At 43.3% G+C, this 26,388-nt stretch overlaps 1 protein-coding gene across 1 annotated transcript in view; it reads right to left on the bottom strand.

Annotated features, from left to right (window-relative positions):
* Nucleotides 1-4,852: 4,852 nt before the first annotated feature.
* Nucleotides 4,853-26,388, bottom strand: part of HS6ST1 (heparan sulfate 6-O-sulfotransferase 1) — an 886,905-nt gene continuing 865,369 nt past the window's right edge. Inside the window, exon 2 of the mRNA XM_044070227.1 lies at nt 4,853-6,542. Coding sequence (XP_043926162.1) covers nt 5,840-6,542 — 703 coding nt within the window. The 3' untranslated portion in view covers nt 4,853-5,839. The remainder of the gene's footprint in view (nt 6,543-26,388) is intronic.

Raw genomic sequence — 26,388 nt, 5'->3', positions numbered from 1 at the left:
ATCCTTAGTTGCCACCCCCCTTAGAAATGCTGTTGAAGTGGCAGTAGCCCTAGTGGAATGAGGCCTAATCCCAGCTGGAATCTCCTTGCCATGATGGGAATAACAAAATGCAATGCAAAAGCCAATCCACCTAGAAATAGTTTGTTTTGACACAGGCTTGCCCTGAGAACTCAAAGCAAAAGAAACAAACAACTGCTGAGACTGCCTAAAATCCTTAGTCCTGCTTAAATAATAACGCAATTGCCTGTGTACATCTAAAGTGTGCAAAATCTTTTCCCCTTTATTTTGAGGGTCTGCAAAAAACGTAGGTAAATGAATAGTTTGGTTTAAAGCCACACTAGAAACCACCTTAGGCATAAAAGAAGGATTAGTACGTAATGATACCCTATCCTTATGGAAAATCAAAAGGGCTCTACTGCCATAAGGGCCTGCAACTCAGACACCCTTCTTGCAGAAGTAATAGCCAACAAAAAGCAGTCTTCCATGACAAGTATTTCAATTCAGTAGTAGCTGCAGGCTCAAAGGTTGTAGAGTAAGTTTTTCCAACACAAAATTGAGATCCCAAGCAGGAGTAGGAGCTCTCGTGGGGTCTTATATTCTTTGCCCCTCTAAGAAACTGCTTGAACAAAGGATGCGAAAACATAGGTGGGTCACAATCATAGTGAGCTGAAATTGCTGCAGCATGAATCTTTATGGAAGAGAAGGACAAACCTTTGTCCAATAATTCAGTAAGATATTGAAGAGCCACACTCAAATTAGGCTCAGAAATCTCCAAATTCTTTGCTGTACTCCAAAATAAAAATCTCTTCCATTTTTCTGCATACACTTTCCTTGTACTAGGTCTTCTAGCTTCCATAATCACATTCAAAACTTGTTGAGGAAGTTGAGACCTGCTGTGTTTCAACACAGAATATGCCAAGCTGTTAGATGAAGAGAGTGTAGCTTGACATTGAGCAGATGACCGTCCTTCTGAGATAACAGATGAGGAATCAGAGGTAAAGGCCATGGAGGCTTCTTTACCAGACTCCGTAGTAGAGGGTACCAGTGTTGCCGAGGCCAATCTGGAGCTATCAAAATCATCCTTGGCCTGTCTTGTCTGACCTTTAACAGTACCTTTGGAAGAAGAGGTAGAGGTGGAAAGGCATACACATGAAGGTTTTTCCAACTGAAAGACAGAGCATCCACTTTCCAAGCTGTGTGATGAAACCCCTTTGTGCAATACTTTGGCAGCTGGTGGTTTAGTGGAGAAGCGAACAGATCTATGTCTGGAGTTCCCCATGACACTGTCAGTTTCTGAAATACATGAAGATCCAGTTTCCACTCGTGGGGATCCATGATTTGTCTGCTTAACACATCTGCTAAGGAGTTCTGTGCTCCTGGCAGAAACCTTGCCTGAAGAGTTAGTTGCAGGCTTAGCGCAGTCTCCCATAAAATCATTGCTTGCCTGCATAGAGGATAAGAATGTGTTCCCCCTTGCTTGTTGATGTACCACATGACAGTTGTGTTGTCTGTTAGAATCAACACCTGCCCTGGAAGAAGAAACTCCTTGAAAGCCATTAATGCAAACTGGACTGCTAACATCTCTTTCATGTTGATATGTAGATGCTGTAGTCTGGCAGGCCACTTGTCTTGTATCCACTTTCCATTTAGATGAGCTCCCCAAGCAATGTCCGAGGCATCCGTCGTCAAGATTTGACTTGCCTCTGGCCGGGTCACAGACAGTCCCTTGTTTAGGTGACATTCCTGAGCCCACCACAAGAATTCTTTTGAAGGCAAGGTATTATTGGAATGACAGTGTCGAAATGCTGGCAGTGCTGTGGCCATACATTTTTGAGATACCATTGTAACTTCCTCATATGCAGTTTGGCATTGGGAAGCACCAGAATACAAGATGCCATGAACCCTAATGCTTGAAGGACTGTCCTTGCAGTCAGCACGGACTGATGAGATAGTTGATGGAAGTAAAGTGACAGACTCTTTTGTTTGTCCGGGGTTAAAAGGCCATCTGGGCTGCTGTATTCAGTCTCACACCCAGAAAGCACATGTCTTGAGAGGGTACTAGACTGGACTTTATTTCGTTCACAGAATACCCTAGGCATCTTAGCACTGCGATAACATATTCCAGGTGCTGTAGAAGAACTTCCTTTTCTTGAGCCAGAATCAGGCAGTCGTCCAAGTAAGGATAGATTTGAATTCCTTGAAGCCTGAAGTAAGCTATTACTGGAGCCAGAACCTTTGTGAACACTCTGGGCGCAGTAGATAAGCCAAAGGGCAATGCAGAGAACTGATAATGAGAATTTCCAGCTCGAAACCGCAGATACTTCCTGCAACTTAGCCTTATAGGCACATGAAGGTAAGCTTCTTTGAGATCTAAAGTTACCATCCAGTGATTTTTGCCCAGCAGAGGTAAAAGCTGTTGTAACGTCAACATCTTGAACTTGGGAATGTCCAGATAAGTGTTGAGGATAGATAAATCCAAAATTGGTCTCCACGTGTTTCCCTTCTTTGGTACAAGGAACAGGCGAGAATAAAATCCTAGGCCCCTTTCTGATACAGGGACTGGCTGAATGGCCCCTATGTGAAGTAACTGAGAAACTTGCTTGTGAGCCTCTTTTCTTTGTGGAGGAGGAACGTCTGGCATGCCTTTGAAAGGAGGCATTGTATGGAAATAAAATCTGTAACCGTGGTGAATGATATCCAACACCCATTTGTCTTGAGTAATTAAATCCCAATTTTCTTTGAAAAGAGACAGCCTTCCTCCCAAAGGAGCTGCCAAACGTGAATCTGCTGGCAGCTGAAAAGACAGGTCATTGGGTCTGTTTACGAAAGGACTGACCCCTGCCCTCACCAGAAGTCTGAGCAGGTGAACTCCCTATTCTAGGCCTAAAAGAACCTTGAGCCCTGCCCCTACCACGTCTAGACCTACCCCTAGACTGAGAATCATAAGCAGGATATGTCCACCCCTTAGCAGGCCAATTTCTACTAAACTTCGGTGGCTGCACCTGCAAAAAATCTTTAACAGTTTGCATAGACTTAGCTTTGTCCTCCATTTTCTTTAAAACTGCTTCCACAGGCGATCCAAACAACACATCAGACTGTAAAGGAGCATCCAAAATCCTTGTCTTAACATGCTCAGCTAAATTCTGATCCTTCAACCAGGCATGCCTGCGAAGAACAGAACTGGTAGCAGCCACCCTCGAGGAGGCCTGTACAGCATCAAAACCACATTGCAAAGAATGCTTACCCACTTGTTCAGACACATGAACCAAATCCAGCAACTCTTTACACTCAATACCTTCCGCCAAAGCATCCACCTTAGATTTCAATTGTGAAAGGAGATAATTCTGATATTTTAGCATGTGAAACTGACAATTCAAAGCTCTCATGGCTAGAGTGGAAGAAGTATACACTTTCTTTCCCCACCTATCCAAAGCCCTTGCCTCTTTATCAGTGGGAACAGGATTTTTAACCACAGAGGCCTTTACACCCTTAGGCCCTTGAGAAATAGTTTCTGGGTCCGCCCTAGGACTCTTAAACAAATATTTTTGAGCCGGGCACCGTCTAATACCTATCAGGCTTAACAGGAGCAGGCGGCAAAGAGTCACGGTTCAGGGAAGCCTCTGCAATAACATCTTCCACCACATTCAACACAGGAGGAATAGCTAAAGGCCTATGCTGGGGTAAAACAAGAACTCCCTAAGCCTTTTCCTGGAATCAGAGTAATCCTGGCCTTCCCATTTAAAGTGCTCCCTCATGGAATGCAAAGTCTCTGAAAATGAGAAATCCTCAGGCGGAGAAGCTGTAGGAGTGGAATCATCCACATCAGAATCAGAATAAGTGGGATACACCTGCATCTCTTCCACAGAAGATTCTGAAGCCTCTGAACACTGTTCAAAACTATCAAACTCCGGTTCCACCCTAGGCCTCTTATCAGGCGGGGGCATAGAACCCCTAATCATAGTAATCAAATCTTCTGCCATTTTAAGCATATGTTTCTTAGGTACAGAACCCGAAATGCTAGGAGAAGCCCCCACTAAAGCTGAACTAGGCCTACCTCTTAAAGAAGTTTTGGCAACAGAAGGAGAGGCTCTAACTACCTTGGGAAGAGAGGGAAGAACAGTCACCTGAGAAGCCCCTCAGCCTGGCCTACCTCCTGAGAAGGCACATCCTGTAAGAGTATAGTTTCTGCCTGGGACTCCATGGAAACTCCTGGCAAAACCTCCGGCTCCACTGAGCCTTCTAAAGAACCGGCGTCCGGGACTGCCGGTTCCTCAACCCTAGGCTTCACTGTTTTATCCTTGCGCTTCTTGGAGGCGGGCGTCGGAGCATCCGACGGCATTTTATAATTGCAACGTTTCCCAAACACTAACCTGGCACAGTCTAACCTCCTCTTAATAGTGCGTTTGTTAAACCTAGCACAAGAGCGGCAACCAACAACGTCGTGCTCAGGCCCTAAGCAAGGTATACACAAGGTATGATAATCCCTATGCGGTATCTGTTTCCCACAAGAAATACAGTTATTCACTTTTTCTGACATCCGGTAAAATACTGAGGCAAGAAAAAACCAAAATGTTCCCCAACGGGGTACTTAGCCAACTCTGTTTCGGTCTGAAACTCCGGTTTCGGAAATATTTCAGTACGCCAACCTGCACTCGCAAAACTGCTTCTGCATCGGACCATGCGGCAAAAAAGACTAAGGATATGACGTCGGTCATGCGCATTAGTACCCTGACGTACTGACGTCAGTCTAATGCGCCCTGACCGACGTCAGCCTTATACTCTGGTATTCGGGCCGACTGGACGCGGACTATACCCAATAGTCAGGACTGCAGCAATGGAAGACGAAGAACATTCCATCTTACGGGCAAAGCATACAGCAGGTCTTTTATTACTAGAACCTGCTTACAAAGGGCGCAGAAACTTATGTAGGTATTTTTCTGCTAATCTCTAGAGACCATATGGTGCTCAATTTTTTATTTTAGTTTGCCAAACTGTACTATCTTGCTTAATGAAAGCCTTAACTTTTCTTAAGCAAAAAATGGGTGAGGAAAAACAAAAACTTTCAGAGAGACAAACCCAGACAGACTCAAAACACACTTATGGAAGACCAGTTAGATTAACATCCGCCATATTATGGGTTTACAAACTGTAAACAGTTAATGTCTTTACTCTAAATCCCCTCCCAAGAATGTTTTCTTTCTAGTGCTAGTGGAAACTTAAATGTGGCCAAAATGCAGATCAATCAAATGCTGCACCCATGAACACTGCGGTCACCCATGTTGTACCACACTGGTTACTAATGGACTAAAGCCACAAAATGTTTCAACTGCCCTGATGTCAAACATCTGGCACTGCTTCATCCCATGGCATAGCCCACATAAAATGAGCTGTCAGGGCGAGCTGCACGGACTTATGAAGTACGCATAAGGCATTTGCATGGGCTGAACAAACTACTTCAATGTGCTCTGAATGAAGGCTGTGTGCTGCATAGAAGCCCAAGGAATGACACCATGTCCAGGGGAAGGAACAATGATTCATCCACAAAACACCACATCCTCTGCAGTAACAAAATATAATTTAGTTCACTAAATATTTGCCAGTTCAATGTTAACAAAAGCATAACATTATGTCTCAAATGACCTAATGTTAAACAGTTTTCCCTGTTGCTAAGGATTTCATTGGTCCTTTCAGAAACTGTAAAAGGAGATTTACTTTATAAGTAAATATTTCTGCTTTATAGCCATCTGATTATTTAAATAACAGAAATTAAATTGCTTAATGACCTTTCAGGACAAATATGACTTTTTTTCCCCCATCTAATGCACTTCTAGCTAGGCAGCTACCATTTTTCTATAATATGGCTCATGTAATCTTCAGTAGGAAAACGTTCATCTGCATCTTCCTTAGGAAATGCTTCACTGGACCGGTGTAGTCGCCTCTCCTCCCGATTACGAATCCGCTCCTGCATCCTTTCCAGCTGCCTGTTATACTGGTATCTCTGCTGAAAAAGGTCTTTTGCATAGTCATACAGCTTCATGTCTAAGTCATTGAGTTCTTCAATCTTTTGGACTGTATCATTGTCTACTTCAACTCCTGCTGCTCTTGTGCTGTTGTACTGCATAAACGGCTTTATAAATCGTAAACTGAAGGTCCTCTCAAACAAGTACTGAGTTTTCCTCTGAAACTCAGTCAGGCCAAAGAAGGCCATGTCCTTAAGATTCTTCTTGGCGCTCTCGAGAAGGATCTGGGAACGTTTCTTTTCTGGCATGAATGACATATTGTAGCAACCTACCAGGCTAAGGTCAGCTAGCATTCTTACTTGGCGGTTGTTAGCTAGATTGTACGGGCAATCCATAAACTCTTGTAAAGTACATCCAGACCAGTCTGTGCCCTCATAACACGATGGGAGTTCATCAGGGGTTGGTGTGCGTCCATCACACATATGCAGTGAGGTCTTCCAGGTGGCGCCTCGCTGGACATGTCGCCATTCACTCAGATAGCGGGACACAGGATCTCTCAGTAATGTGATATAATAAAATTTCCTGAAAAACAAAAAAAAGGCAAGACATATTAAAACAGGTCAACAAAGTTTAAAAAATAAATTGCTCGTGCTGACATGCTGCCCAAGATTCCTATTTTTACAAACGTGCTGATTGCTCTTGCTGACAAACTGCCCAAGATTCCTTTTCTTACAAACGTGCTGACTATGTAATTGACACCTGTTTTACTTGTGTTTGTTTTCACTATGAAAACATCTCTTTTTGGCATCCTGTTTTCACGGAGGTAGACAGGGAACTAAAACCTCCCTCAACATTCACCGGTATGACGAGACAGATGGCTGAACTTAAGTACTGTGCAATTACAACAGTAAAGTGGTGTGCCAGGAATTCTCTCATCTGAACCCGTTTTGTGCTTTTGTACTTATTTTCAGGCTTCATTTATCCCTTCATGTTATGTATCGTTTTTTGAAAGTACAGTATTACTTTCTGGCTTCCTTTAGCTGTTCACATTATTTTTTTTTGGAATCCCCTCTCCACCCAACCATCACACATCTGTTTAGTACATAGAAAACCAGACGACATGATCAAACTACTTGTGACACTAATTTCAAACAATGAGTACCCACGTTACCTCTCCCTTTTCAGAAGCAAAAACAAATGACTTTAGAGAGTTTTGCAACATCATTCATTAAAATCTACATTTTTTACACTGCTTTTGATGATATATTTTATTTTGCATCACTTGTTTGAGTGGTGCACCCACATTGGAAGGGGGAAGAGTTACGTGGCATTCAGTATTCAGATTTTATACTAATTCACTGCCACCATTTTTTATTAGATGTCCCTAATTTTTAAGAGGCTTTGTACTTATTTCCCATGTCTGCAGGTTAAGAAGTACATGACAGAATGATTAGTTTAATCAAGAAAACATTTTCTTTACATATAACGTGTGCACACCTACATGCAGTAGCTCTTTTTTTCTGAGCAGAAACTATAGGAGCATATGTGAAAATAGCTCATTCCATTTGCTCTTAGACATTTGTGATCAACAGGCCAAATAAGAAGCCCTGAACAATAAATAAAACCCAGTGCAGCTATCAAATTCCTTAATGAACCAGAACACAATTACTTCAGTTTTAGTCACCTGGTCTTTGCAAAGTGTTACTGAACTTCAGCAGAGCAAGCAAACAAGTTAGCACATCAAAAAACATAAACCAAAAACTAATTTTCTATGGGAATGGTTAGCTTGGTACAGTATGAAGCATCTAATTATGATGTCATTATTAGAAGTCTGAAAATGAAGACTAGTCATCAGAAGGGTGGTCATGCACAGAGGACTGGAAGATTCGACTATTTCAAAGCCCAAGGCATTGGTACTTTAACAGCAGTATTTAAGCTTCAGAGGATAGAAACCTCTGAAATAAATGTAGGTGGAATAAAAATGACATTTGTTCTAGGAGGACTACATACATCTCTCTCTCCACATCTGTGAGCTTGGGGACTGGATAAGAAAAAAAAAAAGAAGTTATGTATTCACCATAACGCTCCATCTGAGTTCTTCATTTGTCTTCAACCTGTGGGTTCCCGGATCTGACGGTTGCATATCCAGCATCTTGATCCAAGCTCCAAGCTCCTCCCCTACCCATAATGCCCCTGAGTCCTTCCTCCCTTCAGATAGAGTTAGCTGCCTAACCTAGCACCGTCCCAGACACAAAAACCTTGTTCCATGCCAAAGTAGCCATAACTAGAAGAAAAGAGTAACAGGCATCCTGGTGATGACTATATCATCTGCTCTTCAGAACGGTTGAAGACAAATGAAGAACAACTCCTCAGATGGAACATTACGGTGAGTACATAACGTTTTTATCTGAAGTTGTTGTCTTCATTTGATCTTCAACCTGTGGGACAGAGTCCCCAGCTACTAAACACCTGGGAGGCCCTCATGGAAAGATATTCCAGAGCACAGTGGAGTCAAAAGATGCCCTGTTCCTGGATATGATGTCCAATTTGTAGTGGAAGACAAAGGTATGAGATGAAGCCCAAGTGGCCACAGAACAAATATCTAACGAAACTCTGGACCAGAAGGCAGCTGAAGTAGCCATACACCTGGTGGAATGAGTCTTTACTTGACTTGGCAGAGTTAATACCTTAGAATATGCCAGTAAAATACACTAGGAAATCCAACGGGCGATGGTGACCTTAGATACTGATTTCCCCAATAGAATAGGATATAAATAGTTGGTCAGATTTACGGAATGCTTTAATCATGTGCAAGAAGAAATGAAACTGTCTGTGCACGTCCCCTATCCTTATGAAAAATCATATACGGTGGTTTGACTGACAATGCTTGAAGTTCCAAAACCCTTCTGGCAGAAGTAATAGCCACCAAAAAGGATGTCTTCTAAAACAAAAATTACAGATCCACAGAAGCTGCGGGTTCAAAGGGAGGTGAAACCAATGCCTGTAAGACCAGCGTAAGATCCCACGGTGGTGTAGGGTCCTTGATCTGTGGCTGAAGGAGGAAAGCACCTTTTGGGAAGGCTTTTCAGAGCTTAGAAGATGCCAAGGGATCCATATTATGCCACACATGAAAATTAGAGATCGCCGCAAGTTGAACCTTGACCGTAGAAAAACTAGCACCTTGTCAGAAGATCCCTGCTAAGAATTTCAAAACTGAGGAGACTGGAGCAGTGCAGGGATCTATGGCATGCTGTGAGGCCCAGATCGAAAACGTCTCCATTTACTGGAGTATACTTTTCTGGTGGAAGATTTGAGTAGCTACCAGGATCTTTTTGACAGGTGATGATAAACCATGAGTCCTGACAATCAGGAGAACTGGAGCAGCCATGTGGTATGCTTCAAACTGCCCAGATTTGGATGGGGAATCCCTGAAAGATGCGAAATGAGATCTGGAACTGGATCCAACAGCCACCAAATGAGACCAGAGAGAGGGGAAACCAGACTTGGTGAGGCCAGAATGGGGCAATGAGGATTACTAGGCTCCCCCAGCCTGCGAGCTTTCTAAAGGAATCTCAGAATTAAGAGAAGAGAGGATAGGCATACAGGAGACCAGGGGGCCAAGCATGAAACAGAGCATCTGTGGGGGCTTCGCCCGAAGGGGGGTTCAGAGCAAAAAAACTCACTGCACTTCATGTTGGAAGGAGAAGCAAAGAGATCCCAGCAAGACTGACGCCACTTGAAGAAGATCTGTTTCGCTACTGAAGAATTCAGAGACCACTCATAAGACATCAGAATAGACCTGCTGAGCCTGCCCGCTAGAATGTTGGACCTCCCTGGAATGTGTGTTGCCACCAGAAAATGGCCGGTAGAGATAGCCCACTCCCACATTCTCATGGCTTTGTGAAATTGGAGGTAAGACCTGGTTTCCGCTTGTTTGTTGATGTAACAGACAGACATGTCTGTCTGGATAGCAATCGTTCTTGGAGGAAGATGGGCATGGAGAGCCTGCAACACTAAAAGCACTGCCCTCATCTCCAGGATGTTGATATGCAATTTGGTCTCATAAGGGGACCACATGCCTTGGACTGTCCTTCCCAAGCAGTGCCCCCCCACCGTAGCAGGGAGGCGTCCGTGATCACTGTAGCAAAGGGAAATGAGGGGAGAAAGGGATGACCCTGAAAAAGGTTCGGAGAGTGTAACCATCACAGAAGAGAGTTCCTGCACACCTGAGAGAGTCGAACCGGGTGAGACAACAGAAAGTCTAACATGGACCATTGGACTGCAACAGTCCACTGAAGAACCCACATGTGAAAGCTTGTTAGAGGCAAGATATTGATCGTGGCCATCATGGATCCCAAACCCTTAGTATTACTTCCGCCGTCAGTGGTTGGGCTTGAAGGATTCCCAGGATGTGAAGTTTCAGTGACTGTATCCTCTCCAAGATAAGAAAGACTTTGGTTTGAATTGTGTCCAACTGAGCCCCTATGAAATCTAATATCTGAACCGGGGCCAGGGAAGACTTGCAGAAATTTATGGTGATGTCCAATCACTGGGCTAGGAGAAGAAAATAGTCCCTTGCTAGACAGAGCTGATGCCTGGAAGGGGCAGTTAGGAGCCAGTCATCTAGGTAAGGGAAAACCTGTATGCCCTGGAGTCTCAGGTGAGCCGCTACTACTGCCATCACTTTGGTGAACACCCTGGGGGCTGTGGTGAGACCAAAGGGGAGCTCTCGAAACAGGTAATGATTGGCTCCCAGCTGGAAGAGGAGGAACCTCAGAGAGCACCTGTCCATTTTGATGTGTTAGTATGCATCCTGGAGGTTAATCGAGCACGTCCAATTGTTCTCCTGCAGGAAGGGCAGAGTAAGCTGAAGGGTGACCATCCGGAATTTGGTCTTGGCCACTGACAGGTTCAAGTTGGACAGATCCAAAATTGGTCTTGGGGCCCCCCCGTCTTCTTTGGCACTGAAAAGAACCTGGAGTAAATGTCTAATCCAGACTGGTCTTGGGGGATGTATTGGATAACCCGTTTTTTTTTTTTTTTTTTTATCAGCTTTGTAATTTCCAGTGCTGCATCCTCCCTGTGCATGGGTGGAATGTCCAGGGGGCGTTTGGGTGGTAGAGGTGACTTTATATCGAGGGTATTCAATCCCTTTTCTAATCTGCAACACCCAACGGTCTTCTGTGATGGACTCACAAGCCTTTAGGTGAAACAAAAGGCAACCCCCGACTGCCTCCGGAGACCAGCAGCTGGGTAACCCTTCAGGGCTGCTTCGCGGGTCTGTCCTAGAAAGGTTCTAGAGACCCTTGATTTTTTGGAACCCCTCTGCTTCTAGGGTGGCATCTGTTAAATTCCCCTCTGCCCCTGGGGGAAGGTGAGCTCCGTGTGCCCTGGGAGAAACTCAGATTTCCAGAACCACATCTTCTTAGTCCCTCACTGATTCCTACAGAAGGATCGTTGAGGGGCCGAGAAGCAGATTCCGATGGCAGTCTTCCCGTCCTTCTAACTCTGAACTAGGGTGTCACTTAATGTGTTCCCAAAAAGCGAGTAATCATTGCATGGGGCATTTGTAAAGGACACCTTAAAGGGTTCCGAAAAGGCACATAGCTGGAGCCAGGTGGGACGCCTAATATCAACACCAGTACCGGCAGCTCTAGGGACGCCTTCCATGGCATGGGAGAGGAGATGCATAGAGGTGTTAGCAACAGATGTCAGGGTGGCCATTCAGGAGGAAATACTTTGTCCTCTGCCGACATGGACCCCGGGGTAGACTCGGTGACCTCCTTGACCAGGTCTCGCTGCAGCCTAATCACGTGTGCCTGGTAGTTCAGTGGCCAGACAGAACTGGTTGCTGAAGCGTACATCCACTTCCCAAAATGATCCATCATTCTGGACTCTCTTGTCTAGAGGGTGGACCATAGAGCTCTCCTTAGCAAACTCCTCCTTAGTGGCAGCTGCCACCACCATGGCATCAACCAGCGATCTTTTATGCTAATGGGTCCTGTCCGAAGGGGGGCTCAAAACTTTGCCAGGATGTTTGGGAATAGGCTCCACCATGTCCAGTTCCTTCCATGTCGGAGATGTAATGAGATCCGCCAAGGGATCCATGGGAGGGGACACCCCAGGAAGTAGAGGGTCCTGCACCAAAAGCCTCCAGGAACAATGATTTGTCTGGGTTAGGTTTCTGGAGAGACCACCCCCACGCTAGCACAGGATTTCCATGATATCTCCGAAGACCTCGGGGGGGGGGGTGATCGAGCGGAACCTTCCGCTTCCTCCAAATCTGTCTCTTCAGTGAGGGACTCCGGTGGGGAGTTCAAGTGCCTCCTTTTGCATGTGCGTTTGCGAGAAGCCTCCTCAGTGGGGGATTCTGGGGAGGATTCACCAACTGCTTGCTGTGCCTAAGATGGGGTGTCCTGGGGCATAGAGGCGGCAGGCAGTCCCCAGAGATGGCAGGATGGTCAGACTCACACCAGGAACAGAGGGAGCCAGGACGGACTGAAGACGAGATGGACAAGGTCTCGATGGAATCGAGAGGACCCTCTCCACCACGTCAAAAGTCGAAAGTGAACGGACCTCCTGCGAAGGGGTGATGGTCGGAACCATATCCCTTTGACCAGACAGGGGAGTCAGAGCTGAGCCTATAGGAGCTGACATACTTCGGTGAAGGCTCTGCTCCAAAAGGCTCGGCACAGACACCATCTCCTCGAATCCAGTGCCAAGGCTACGACTCCAAGAGCTGGACAGATCCGAGCAAGTCGGATCTGACATACTCAAGGTCATAGCTGGTGTCGAGGTACAAGGTACCATCAGAGACGACCCCTTGACGCAGTGCGTCCTCAGATCCAGGGTGTCCGAAATCAGGAGCTGGATCAGAGAAGGAGATATGGGGATGAACACATTGCAAGCCCTCAGCTTCGGAGGGAGAGGGAGCAGGCAAAACTCCCAAATGAATCTGGGTGCGGATAAACTTTCACATCATCCTGTCCACCTCCGCTTCGCAGAGACTGCACGTGGAAAGAGATGATGCCACCGACACCAGCCTGAAGTGGGGGTGAGGGGAAGCATGCACCGGCGACTGGATCTGAAGCTCCTCCAGCTCCGGGGAAAACTAAGGGGAATGGAGCCAGGGGGACTCTGACCTCATGGCTGACCTAACTTTAGGATCACGACCCACCAGATCTGAGTGATCCGGGGATCGCTTCTTGGACCTATCCTCGTGCTTTGACAGCTTATCTCCATTCCTGGGCCTCTTGGCGGGAGGCTGAGTCCCACAAACCGGGGTGGAGACAGCAGAAGAGATCGAGGCAGAAAGGGCTTGTGGAATGGTGGAAGGAGAGGGAAGAAGCCCTTTTAAGATTAACTTATTCCTCCTGTCCATCAGTGCCCGGGGATTAAACCCGGCACAGATGGAACAGGAAGCCTCTAGGTGGGCTGCCCCCAAGCAAACCATGCACAGAGTGTGGCCATCGGCTAGGGAGAGCTTATGGCCACACTTCGTGCACTTATGAAACTCAGGGTTTGGGGCCTCCGATATAGCCAAAAAGGACTGAGAAACCCAGCGACCCCCCCACACACATACAGGCACACACATGCTCAAAGAAAGAGGGGCTTTTTTTTTTCTTTTTTTAAACCGATGGTAATACAGGGTAGGGAAGGAAATAGAAAGCAGAAAGCTTTTAACACACAAAATTAGACAAAAAGAGGGAAAATACACTTCTTACCTAAACAGAAGCTCAGAGCAGTGGATTGCAATGCAGGCCTGAAGCATGGCAAACGAGACCTGAAGGGAGGAAGGAGACAGGGGCATTATGGGTAGTGGAGGACCTTGGAGCTCGGATCAAGATGCTCGGTATGCAGCTGCTGGATATATGCTGGATCTGGGAACCCACAGGTTGAAGACCAAATGAGGACAGCAACTTCAGATCTGCAGTTTATCAGGATGCACTAACCCAGATAAATGAGACCATTCCTCATTTTGAGGTCTTTGAGCTTATGCAATTCTCTCCCATGTTTCAACATAACCCTAAGGCCCTGCAGATGTCAGGATTATGACAGTATCCTAAACAATGGTGTAAATTATCTGCAGTTATCTGGTGGTCAGATGGCCACTCAGGTGATCTTGCAATACTCTGAAAATATTTCAAAGATTTATTTATTTTATTTATTTTATTTTACATTTATTTATTTTACATTTGTTGACCGGGCTAGTCTGGCTGGATACATGTCCATTTTCAGCAGAGGCCCGAGGAGAAAAGCTCCACTAAATACTAAGTACATTACAAAATATTACAAATGTTTATAAGTAACAAATTAGAAAATCATAACATCACACAGAATGCAAGATAGATTCAGGAGAAGCACATTTCGATGAGCAGTTAATACCATATTAGCAATTTTACATAGAATGTACCTAGGTCGATTAGTACTGTAAAAGGAGAAGAAATAAGACAGATACTAATAGGAAGAGTGAAGGAGAGATGTAGTATGATTACTAGTAGATGACTAGGAGGAAGATTTTCTAACAACTGCTATCATTCAATCATAAAACAAAGACAATAAAATTACAAGGCTATTCAAACAAAACATCTGACAAATCCATCTTCAGAGGCAACTGAAAAATGGAGGATAGATAAGGAGAAATGTAAAACCTTTTTAACGGGACTGTTTTATCTACACCAGTTTAGCTTTCCATTCTATCATCATCAGATCAGATGTTGTCTCTTCCACCCATTCCTCAATGGATGGGGTCTTCAGATCCAACTTTGGCCACTCAAGAATTTGATCCCAAACTCGGGTTCCTCCCCTTATCCATAACCCCCTGCAAAGCCTAACATTACCTCAGCTCTCATGTGCTGTTCATCTGAGACGGACACGGATCTCCTTGCTTAAGCATGGGTGAAGTTTAGTAAGAATTTTTGACTATTTCTATTACCACTTTGGTTCCCATTTTATTATCTTATCTCTTTTACCCCATGTCTCCTGTTGTAGTGACAATTTCTAATAATTTTCTATACATTTTTTTTTCTTTCTATTTCTTCCTGCCTTGGCACCATCTTTCCTTAAAAACCTTTAACTTAACACACACACTTTAAATATATATATATATATATATATATATATATATATATATATATATATATATATATATATATAAAGCACTTTACTATCTCGAAATACTGAAATCTCGAATTTCAGTATCTCGAGACGAAAGTGCCAAAAGTGCAGTTGAGCGAGACTGCACTTGCTTGAATTTGGGATGTCGAATCTGCGGTTGTGGTGGAGCGAGACGTGGGATTTACTGTGTTGGTAAGGTGCGGTGTGCTGTGGGATACGGTTTGCGTGCTGTTGTGTGGATATGTATGGAGATTCAGCTAAGTGCTGTTTTTTGAAGGGTTTTGGGTAGGGGGTTGAGTGTGTGTGTGTTGGGAAGTTTTAGGTGTAGGTTAGGGTAGGTAGGTAAGAGTGTGAGTGTGTAACTGTTGAGAGTGGTGGTGCTTGTAAGTATGTGACGCATGTGTGTGCAAGGGGAATATATTAAGTATGCAGTGGTGGATTTAGTGTCTGTCTTTTTAGTGCGACCTCTAAGTTAGTATATATAAGTAGTGGGGGTGTGAGGGATGCAGTATATATATTATTTATTTTACTTGCCTCGGTGTGAGTTTTGTTTACATCTGGCGTGAACAAAATAGAAAGTCACCTTCTGCAGTCGGAATATGGTTCTCTACCCCCCCCCCAAATCTTTCCCTCGGAACTAGAAGGGGGGAAAAACTATTGTTCCGGAAATCCAAAGAGTTTGCTCCTGATACCTCTAGAGACAGACCCCCTCCCTACTACTTAACACAAACTACTGCTCCTTTTAGAATTCAATACATTTCTACTACTTAATGGAAATATCGATAGCAGACACTAATGGATTCAAAGATGCATCAAAAAATGACTTTATGGAAATTAGCAATAACTGGCAGACTTCCTGCCAATATGTTAACTTCATGAAAACCCCACTACAAAGCAAGTAGTGATGAAACCTATTCCTGAGGAAATGATAGTACTTGTTTAGCTTACACAAAGAGGACATGTATTTCTAGAATCCTACACGCTGCTAAAACTGAGCATGTTCACATTACTCTGCAAATGAAAAGAAAACATTCAGGTTATTTACTACAGAAAGACTGAAATACAACTTGTCTGAATTCAATTCAGTGTTAAATTAAGGCATCTAAGTGTTATTCTCTAGGGTAAGCATGGTCTGGTACTATCAGAGGCATTGTGGTCCCTTCAGGGGGGGTACTGCCAGTTTACAGCATCATAATACAGTTGTGTACCTACCATAAATGTAGATGTTCGAGTGTATTCACTGTTGCAGTCCTTACTCTTGGGTTATCCTGCTGGCAGGCTAACCTCAGTCGGCCAGAATTCCAAAGTCTAGGTCCAGTGTCGGTTGCTGTTGCCTCTTCTCTGACGTCAGTGCGCCAGGGGTATAAAAGATGCAGCAGACGCCATTTTCTTTAGTTTTTCTTGCCCCGGATGTCAGGTGCCCCAAATTGGTAGGCTGAGAAATATGCCAATAAAAATGCATGCACAAAAATAACATCTCCTTCATCTACAAACAAATACATCAAAAAGGTTGTATAGGATAGAGAAGTGCAGATAAGTCCCAGCAAAGAAAAGGGGGATGGTGGGTGGGTAACCTGGACTGCAACAGTGAATACACTCGAACATCTACATTTATGGTAGGTACACAACTGTACTATGTTTGTGTTTCACTGTTGCAGTCATTACTCTTGGGTTGAATCCCAAAGCTGCGGATGGGTGGCTGGGCTAAATAGGATTAGGAGAGGCTATGAGGCCCTGCAGAACTGCAGTGGCAAAGCCTGCTCTGGACTTAGAGTAAAGAGGTAAGTGGTAGTGCTTTGTGAAGGTGCGCACTGAACTCCAAGTTGCAGCCTCTAAGATATCTTTGGTTGGTACTCCTCTGAGGAAGGCTGCTGAAGTGGCTGCTGCTCTGGTGGAATGAGGCCTAATGCCCTTAGGCACTGATTTGCCATGTTGAAAATAGCAGAAATGGATGCAGTGGCCTATCCATTTTGAAATAGTCTGTTTTGAGACAGCCTTTCCTTGTGATCCTGCAGAATATGACACTAAAAGTTGCTCAGTCTTTCTGAAAGCTTTAGTTCTGTCCATGTAGAAGCGCAACTGCCTGTGTATGTCCAAAGAATGCAGAATTTTCTCACCCTTGTTCTGTGGATTTGGATAAAAGGTAGGCAAGTGAATGGTTTGGTTGAGGGCCACACTGGACACCACACCTTAGGCATAAATGTAGGGTTTGTCCTCAGAGAAACCTTGTCTGGATGAAAGGTTCCACAGCCATGAGTGCTTGCAACTCAGAGACTCGCCTTGTAGAGGTTATTGCTAGGAGCAGAGCTGTTTTCCAGGATAAGAATTTTATATCTGTTGTTGATGCTGGCTCGAAAGGAGGCAGTGTGAGTTTTTCCAAAACATAACTGAGGTCCCAGGCCGGAATTGGTGCTCTCCTTGGAGGCCTAATGTTTTTGGCCCCTCTGAGGTACTGCCTTATTAAAGGATGAGAAAAGATAGGTGGTTCCGTATTGTAATGGGCTGAAATGGCAGAGGCATGAATCTTAATAGATGAGAAAGAAAGGCCTTTGTTTAGCATCTCAGTTAGGTACTGTAAAATCTGAGGGATATTTGGTACACACATGTCAGTGCCTTGTACCTGGTTCCAAGCACAGAATCTCTTCCATTTTTCTGCATAAGATTTTCTGGTACTGGGCCTCCTGGCCTCCAAGATAACATCCATAACGGCTTTTGAAAGAGGAGTGTTCTGAATGGCTACATTATCCGCCATGCTGCCAGATTTAAGGTCCTGAGTTGGCTGTGCAGGATCTGATTGTTTTGTTGGGTCAGCAAGTGAGAAGTTTGAGGCAATATCCATGCTGGACCTTGAGACAGGCTCTTTAGGATTGGGTACCAGTGCTGGCGTGGCCAGTCTGGTGCAATCAGTATAATTTTTGGCTTCTCTTGTCTGACCTTTAGGAGTACCCTGGGAAGGAGAGGCAGTGGGGGAAAAGCATATACTGTTAGATTTTTCCAGCTGAAGGATAGGGCGTCCACTTTCCATGCTTGCTTGTGATAAATCCTTGTGCAAAATCTCTGCAAGTGGCAGTTGGGAGGGGAGGCAAATAGATCTATGTCTGGGCATCCCCATTTCCTTATTACCATGCTGAAGACTTGTGGATCCAGTTTCTATTAGTGGGGATCCATGAGGTTTCTGCTTAGTTAGTCTGCCAGAGTATTTGTTTTTCCTGGCAGGAATTGTGCTTGCAGGTGAACTTGAAAAGCCAATGCTGTGTCTCATAAGGTCACTGCTTGTCTGCAGAGGGGGTAGGAATGTGTACCTCCCTGCTTGTTTATGTACCACATGACCGTAGTGTTGTCCATCTTTATCAGTAACTGTCCTGGATGAAGCAGGTCCTTGAAAGCTGTCAGGGCATTTTGAACAGCTAGCATCTCTTTTTGATTGATGTGAAGATGCATCTGGTTTGCAGGCCATGTGCCCTGAATACACTTTCCTGCCATATGGGCCCCCAAGCATAATCTGATGCATCCGTTGTCAGTGTCTGTCTGGCTGTGGGTAAACTGAATGGCAGACCCTTGTTGTGGTGACATGCTTTTGCCCACCATCGAAGCGCCTGTTGCAGGCAGGGAATGAGTGCAATTACTGTCTCCAGGCTGTGGCAATGCTGAGTTCAAACACTTTTTAGATACCACTGTAGTTTCCTCGTATGTAGCCTGGCATATGGAATTATTAGAATGCAGGATGCCATGAAACCCAAGGCCTGCAGGATTTTCTTTGCAGATAAGTGGGTTTTTGTTGCCAATTTCTTGAAGTAAGTAGTCAGTTGCTTTTGTTTGTCTGGTGTGAGATAAGCCATCTGGGCAGTTGAATTTAAGCTTGCACCCAGGAATATTATCTCTTGAGAGGGCACTAGTTTCGATTTATTTTCGTTTACTGTGTACCCTAGGCCAATTAGCAATCTTTTTTACAAATGCCACATGCTTTAGAAAAATGTCTTTGTTCTCTGCTTGAATTAGGCAGTCGTCCAAGTAGGGATATATTTGAATTCCTTTTTGTCTGCAAAACGCAATTACTGGTGCCAGGCATTTTGTGAAGACCCTGGGCGCAGTAGATAAGCCAAAGGGCAGTGCAGAGAATTGGTAATGCATTGAGCCAGCTATGAATCTGAGGTATCTTCTGCAAGATTGTCTGATTCGGACATGCAGGTATTGCCTCTTTTAGGTCCAAAGTTACGAGCCAAGCCTTCTTGCCCAGCATGGGCAGTAGCTGCTGTAGAGTCAACATCTTGAATTTTGGAACTTCCAGAAACGTATTCAGTATAGACAGGTCCAATATTGGTCTCCAGGTTTTGTCCTTTCTGGGTACTAGGAAAAGTCTGGAGTAAAATCCTTGCCCATGCTCTTGTTGTGGTACTTGCTGAATGGCCCTCATGTCCATGAGGGCTGTAATTAGTTTTTGTTCCTCTGCCCACTGATTGTGTGGCAGGTCTGGCATACCTTTTGACCTCGGTAGAGTGTGAAAATGGAACCTGTAGTCTTGGGACACTATGTTCAGGACCCATTTGTCTTGGGTAACCATTTGCCAATTTGATGAAAAAAGTGCTAGTTTTCCCCCTAAGGGGGCTGCCAAAAGAAAAGTGCTTGGATCTGGTAGAGGAAAGTCATTGGGACTGTTTCCTGTAAGGTTGTGATTTGTCTTCGCCGCTTTTGGAGGTAGGAGCACCCCATTGTTTAGGCCTGTATGAGTCTTGGGGCTGAGATCTGCCTCTGGGATGCCTGTATCTGCCTCTTTGTGGTCTGTCTGACACTGGAAAGGACCAATTTTTAGAAGGCCAGTTCCTGCTAAACCTGAGTGGCTGTACCTGTAAGAAATCCTTGACTGTCTGCATGGATTTTGCTTTATCCTCCATTTTTTTCAACACCTCTTCTGTTTTAGTACCAAACAAAGTATCATGCTGTAATGGTGCATCTAATAATTTTGCTTTAACATGATCAGGCAAATTCTGTTCCTTTAACCAAGCATGCCTTCTAATAACAGAACCTGTAACAGCGGCCCTGCAAGAGGCCTCCAGTGAATCATAACCACATGGCAAAGTATGCTTTCCCACTTGTTCAGCTGCATGCAATAAATCCTGTAATTCCTTGTTCTCTGAACATTCAGTATTTGTCAACAATTTCTGTTTAAGCAGTGACATTAAATATTGCTGATATTTAAGCATATGAAACTGACAATTTAAAGCCCTTACAGCCAGGGTAGCAGAAGTGTAGATTTTTCCCCCATCTGTCTAGAGCCCTAGAATCCCTATCAGAGGGGACAGGGTTTTTTGCAGTGGAAGCTTTAACCCCTTTGGGACCCTGAGATATAGTTTCTGGGTCAGCAGCGGGGTTTTTATATAGGAATTTTTGAGAATCCGGGACCCTGTAATATCTGTCTGGCTTAGCAGGTACACGGGAAAAGAGTCAGGGGACAGGCCGGACTCTGAAAATACATCATCTACAATGTCTAGAACAGGTGGAATAGCAAGGGGTCTGTGCTGAGGAAGTTGCAAAAAGTCTCTGAGCCTTTTCTTAGATTCAGAATAATCTTGGCTCTCCCAGTGGAAATGCTCTCTCATGGTATGCAGGGTTTCCCCAAAAGAATAATCCTCAGGAGTAGAGGATGAAGGAATGGATTCTTCAGCATCATAATCCTCATAGGGAAGCATGGAGTAATCCTGTTCAGAAGAGGAATCGTAGGAAATAGAAACCTGATCAGAAGAATCACACTGCATCTCTTGCCTTGGCCTCTTATCAGGAGGGGGATGGGAGCCCCTGATCAAAGTAATTAGGTCTTCGGCCATTTTAAGCATCTGTTTTTTTAGGCATGGAAGTCTTAGTAGGAGAATGCTGTACTTGTTTCTTTGTCTTTACAGCTGCTATAGTCTTTGAAGCTGAAGATGGCTTAATATATAGTTGTGTAGGTCTGAAGACACCCTCAGAAGCCGATGCCTGCTAAGCGGCTCTGGACGCATCTAAAGGAATGATTTCCGAGTGTCCAATACCTTGAGTATCCAGAGGCCTAGTCGGCTCCACGTGGGAGTCGGAAGCGGCCTGTAGCTCTGTGGTAGCGGGCACCAGGGGCTGCGAAAGCACCTCACTGAGAACCGGCGACTGGCCTAGCAGAGGCTTCATCGTCGGTTTTGGGGCTCGGACGCCTATCCTTTTCCTTGTCCTTGCGTTTTTTGTAAACTCTGGTTGTCAGCTGATCCAACAGCATTTTATAATTAAATCTTCGGCCAAAGTAATGAAATGCAAAATCGAACTGACGCTTGATAGTGCGTTGGTTAAATCTAGCACAAAACCGACAGCTAGCAATGTTGTGATCAGGGCCTAGGCAAGGAATACAGTAAGAGTGAAAATCCTTATCAGGTATTTGCTTCCCACAAGAAATACAATTAACTTTTTCTGACATCGGTCTGGAGCAAGAAAAAAGTTTCCCCAACGGGGTACGGGGTACTTAGCTTTAATGAAGACTTTGGTTCTGAAATTCGGATTTGAAAATCTAAGGAGTCGGCCGACCGGCACTTGCGAACTGCTTTTGCTTCGGGCACCGAGCGGCAAGAAAGACTGAAGAAAATGGCGTCGGCTGCATCTTTTAGACCCCCTGGCGGACTGACGTCAACCGACAGCAACCGACGCCGGACCTAGACTTTGGAATTCTGGCCGACTGAGGGTAGCCTGCCAGCAGGATAACCCAAGAGTAATGACTGCAACAGTGAAACACAATGAACATCTGCTGTGTTGCTGGCAGGGGACCAAGTGCTTATTAATAGTCAAAACATTTTTATGATGGACAGCTGACTCCTCCAAGTAGTCCAAGTGTCGCTTCAGCATAGGGATACCAAGCAAACAATTCTTCAGCCATTTAGTTTTTTATTCCTGTGCATGCACGTGTGTATAGGGGGATATTCCTAAACTATAATCCCCTACTTCCAGGACTTGCAAGTTAACAGCAGAATTCTGAGCTTTGGTCAGGACAAGGTTTACATCCCACAAGCACACAGCAGCTTCACCCATGATGGACTGCTGCGTGGTTCTGTAATAGCCATCATGAACCTCCTAAATATGAGGACACATTTATGATGAAAACCTCTGTGGAATCCCAGAGGGAGCTCTTGCTTCCAATTGTTAATCCACCAAATCAACAATTCACTTTTGATTTAAAAGATTTCATAACCCTGTCCAAAGTTTCACCTTCACATTGGTTGGCAGTGGTAGGATTCAATCTCCCATCTGTTTGCCACAGTCTTTTTCCCATTAAATACACACATCCATTTATATACATGCACTTGTCTATATATTATATAAAACACACACACTGCTTCATCCATATTTTCCATGCATCAGTTCATTACTACTTCATTCTTGCTTATTCCCCTGAGTGGGGCTGGATGGGTTGGGTCTGTCTGGTTCTTTTCAATGCCTTCCACTGCATTTAACAAAGTTGTTCAGGAGCTGGATTCTCCTAATGGACACATGCAAACCAGCAGGCTAGCACATTCTCTATCCAATGACGCACAAATGTTCAGCCGCAAGTAGCGCAGCGAGTGGAGACACACCAGAGCACCATATGTGATGGTCAGGCACAACATCCGACATCTGGGTGTGCACTGCTTTCTAAGCTGCTTCTTACTTGCCAGAACATCTTGTGTTGCTTTAAAAGGGATTTAGGGATGTCTTTTTTGCCAGAAATAAATTATTAAGCATTCTTTGAAAATGCATGCGCGTGACATCTATGCAAACCATCTAACAGCTGTAGTGAAGTGGCTTCATATCCCCAAGAGGGAATAATTGATTTAAAAATAATTTCCTAGTTTCTCTTTGGTAACTGTCACAAATGTGTAGAACTGCTTTAGTAGAAAGCAATCAGGTTTCCTTATAAAAGAAATGCAAGCACCTTGAGGTTAGCATTTGCATTGGAAACACCAACATCCTTTTTTACACTTCTGTAAACTGCTAGAACTGTGGGTGCACTGCTAGGCTTAGAAAGGCCCTTGTGGTCGTTAGCCTAGTATATAACTATGAACCTAGAAAATGGGTGGGGGATAACGGAGGCAAATGCCCTTCTTACAAATGAATTTACAGAAAGTACACATCACAGATATTGTTGACTATGGATATACTTGCATAGATCTCAAACTGACTGGTGCAGTTTTGTCAAGCAACACAGTAATTAACCAGGAGGAATCTGAAATGGTAAGAATGTGGACTACGGGGGGAAATAAGGACATTGTCTTTTTCCCCCAGTTACTGTGAGATCTTGTAGTACATACATACACACACAAAAAACACACACATGTTTATACATATAACTTTTTACACACAGACACACATTATATATATATATATATATATATATATATATATATATATATATATATATATATGTATGGGTCTACTTCAGAATGTCAATCGTTCAGAATGCCGACTTTCATATGGCCGACACCATATGATCGACATTCCGAAATGCCGACATCCTGAAATAGCACCATTTACCTGCCTGTATACACAGTAAAACTGTTAAGCAGGGGGGCAAGCTCCCCTGCACCACACCATACCCCCTGCTACTTAAAATATTCTCACTCAAAGATCACACTACAGAGCAGGAAAGGGGAATCTCCCAGTCCCGCACTGTAGCAGGATCTCCGCTATCATTTGTCGGCCTTTCAAACATTCGCTCATATGGTGTCAGCCATATGAGTTTCGAACATTTAAAAGTTCTAACAAATGAAGGGCTCCCATACATACATACATATATATATACATATATATATATATATATATATATACACACACACACACACACACACACAAGCACGGATATTTTATATATATATATATATATATATATATATATATATATATATATATATATATATATATATAAATAAATCTATACATACATATATAACAAGTAGAACACAGGTCCAAACAAACTAAGAAAAAGATATAGAAGCCCAAAAAGAATCCAAACAGTTTAAGCGCTTTCGTTTCGTCAATGAGAAACTTCATCAGAAAATGACAAACAGTGCATACTACCCCAGCTTAAATACTCCCTTTAATTAACTAAAGTGCTACATACATTTTATATAAATTTTATATAAAAACACACAGGAACTGTGAATTTTCCACCTCCTTACAGTAATGCAATAATAAATAACATATACATATATATATATACATATATATATATATATATATATACATATATATATATATATATATATATATATATATATATATATATATATGTCCATCCTATTACTTCTAAATACAAAAAAAAATTATACATATAAATATATATTGTACAATATAATTAATGGACTACGGTGGTGGTGCTGGGGTAGCGTTGTCGCCTCACAGAAAGACGTTGTCCTGTTCGATTCTCCGCTAGAGCGTCTTCTGTGTGGAGACATGCGTGAATGGGCATACCTTCGTTGAAGGTTGTGCGTCAGGGCCAGCAACTCGGCACGTAAAAATGTACTGCCAATCATTAGCGGACCGGAGTTCCGCTGTGGCGACCCCTAACCGGGAAAAGCCAAAAGACACAACAACAATATAATTAATAAATTAATATAAAAATAAGTAGATGTGTCTTCCTAAAAAACATATATATAACTATGTGTGTGTGTGTGTGTGTGTGTGTGTGTGTGTGTGTGTGTGTGTGTGTGTGTGTGTGTATATATATATATATATATATATATATATATATATATATATATATATATATATATATCTTTTTAGCTCTTTCTGTGTATTGTTGTACTGCCATGTAGTTGGGTCTGGGACATTTTTTGTATTGTTCTCTGTGTTTGTTGAATATATATATATATCTATATACATATATATATGACATTTTTTGTATTGTTCTCTGTGTTTGTTGAATATATATATATATATATATATATATATATATATATATATATATATTCAACAAACACAGAGAACAATACAAAAAATGTCCCAGACCCAACTACATGGCAGTACAACAATACACAGAAAGAGCTAAAAAGACCAGTGGGAAATGCATTTTTATAAAAAGAATTCGGACCTCAACCTAAGTACTGAACTAATAGATAAGGTACTATTGAGTCCAGGGTTAACACTGGCATTAGTTCTTAACTGCCACTTTAGTTCTTTTAGTTCTAGAAAATCATTTACTGGACCACCCCCTCACCTGTACATACTTGTTCTAATATGGTAAACTTAAATGTGTGTCCTTGATTTTCCATAACATGAACTGCTAAAGCACTTTTTGTTTCATTATGTAAAATGTCATGATTATGTTGGTATACCCTGGTCCTAATAGCATTGATGGTCTTGCCAATATAAAATCTTGGGCATTTTGTGCACAAAGCCAGGTACACCACTGCCTTTGTTTTGTTTGTGTTTTTCGGCTTTTCCCGGTTAGGGCTTGCCACAGCAGAACTCCGGTCCATTAATGATTGGTAGTGGATTTTTACGTACCGGGTTACCAGCCCTGACGCACAACCTTCAACGAAGGCACGCCCCATTCACGTATGCCTCCACACAGAAGGCGCTCTAGCTGAGAATCGAACGGGACAACGTCTTGCTATGAGGCGACATTGTACTACAATTAAATTTCCCATACAAATTAATTTTACCATAGCTGGGAATAGAGACTGTACTTCCTTCCAGCATATATTTGCATTGTCCATAACCACATTTAGACATGTTCCCTCTCACATGGTTGTTGTTCGGACACCTCTCAATAATAGATTTAAAGTTGGTGTCTCTTCGATAAACTATTTTTGGCCTATTACCTACAATATTAAGATGTTCTTTGTTTATTTCAAATACATGCCAGTTTCGATAAATGATTTCCTTACATTCTTGAAAACCTTGGTTACAAGTAAGGATTAAAACATTTTTAAAGTCCGAGACAGCCGGCTTCTCCTGTCCCATGACCTTATAATCTGCTTTCCCTAACAGAGGAACAAAGGTACCTGCTGATCTTTTGTTAATAACTTCCTTAAAAATATTTAAACATTCATGCGGATAAATCCTCTTTTCACTAACATTTTTTTAAGAAGTTCATCTGTTCCACAAATTCTGCCTCATCACTACTGATCATTCTTGCCAACCTAAGACTGTCCCTTGACCAAGGATTTTTTCTGGTGTATAGGGTGCCAGCTATCAAAATGTAATAGGCTGTTAGAATAGGTTGGTTTCCTATATATAGTTGTCTGAAAACACTTGTTAATCCTATCCTTAATAATCAAAATATCCAAGTAACTAATTTGTTCAGAATATGTGGTAGAGGTAAACT

This window comes from Protopterus annectens, chromosome 4.part1, assembly GCF_019279795.1.
Source record: "Protopterus annectens isolate FY-2018-M chromosome 4.part1, PAN1.0, whole genome shotgun sequence".
Classification (NCBI taxonomy): domain Eukaryota; kingdom Metazoa; phylum Chordata; order Ceratodontiformes; family Protopteridae; genus Protopterus; species Protopterus annectens.
Note: the sequence above shows the minus strand (reverse complement) of the source record. Positions and strands in the feature narration are given on the sequence as shown.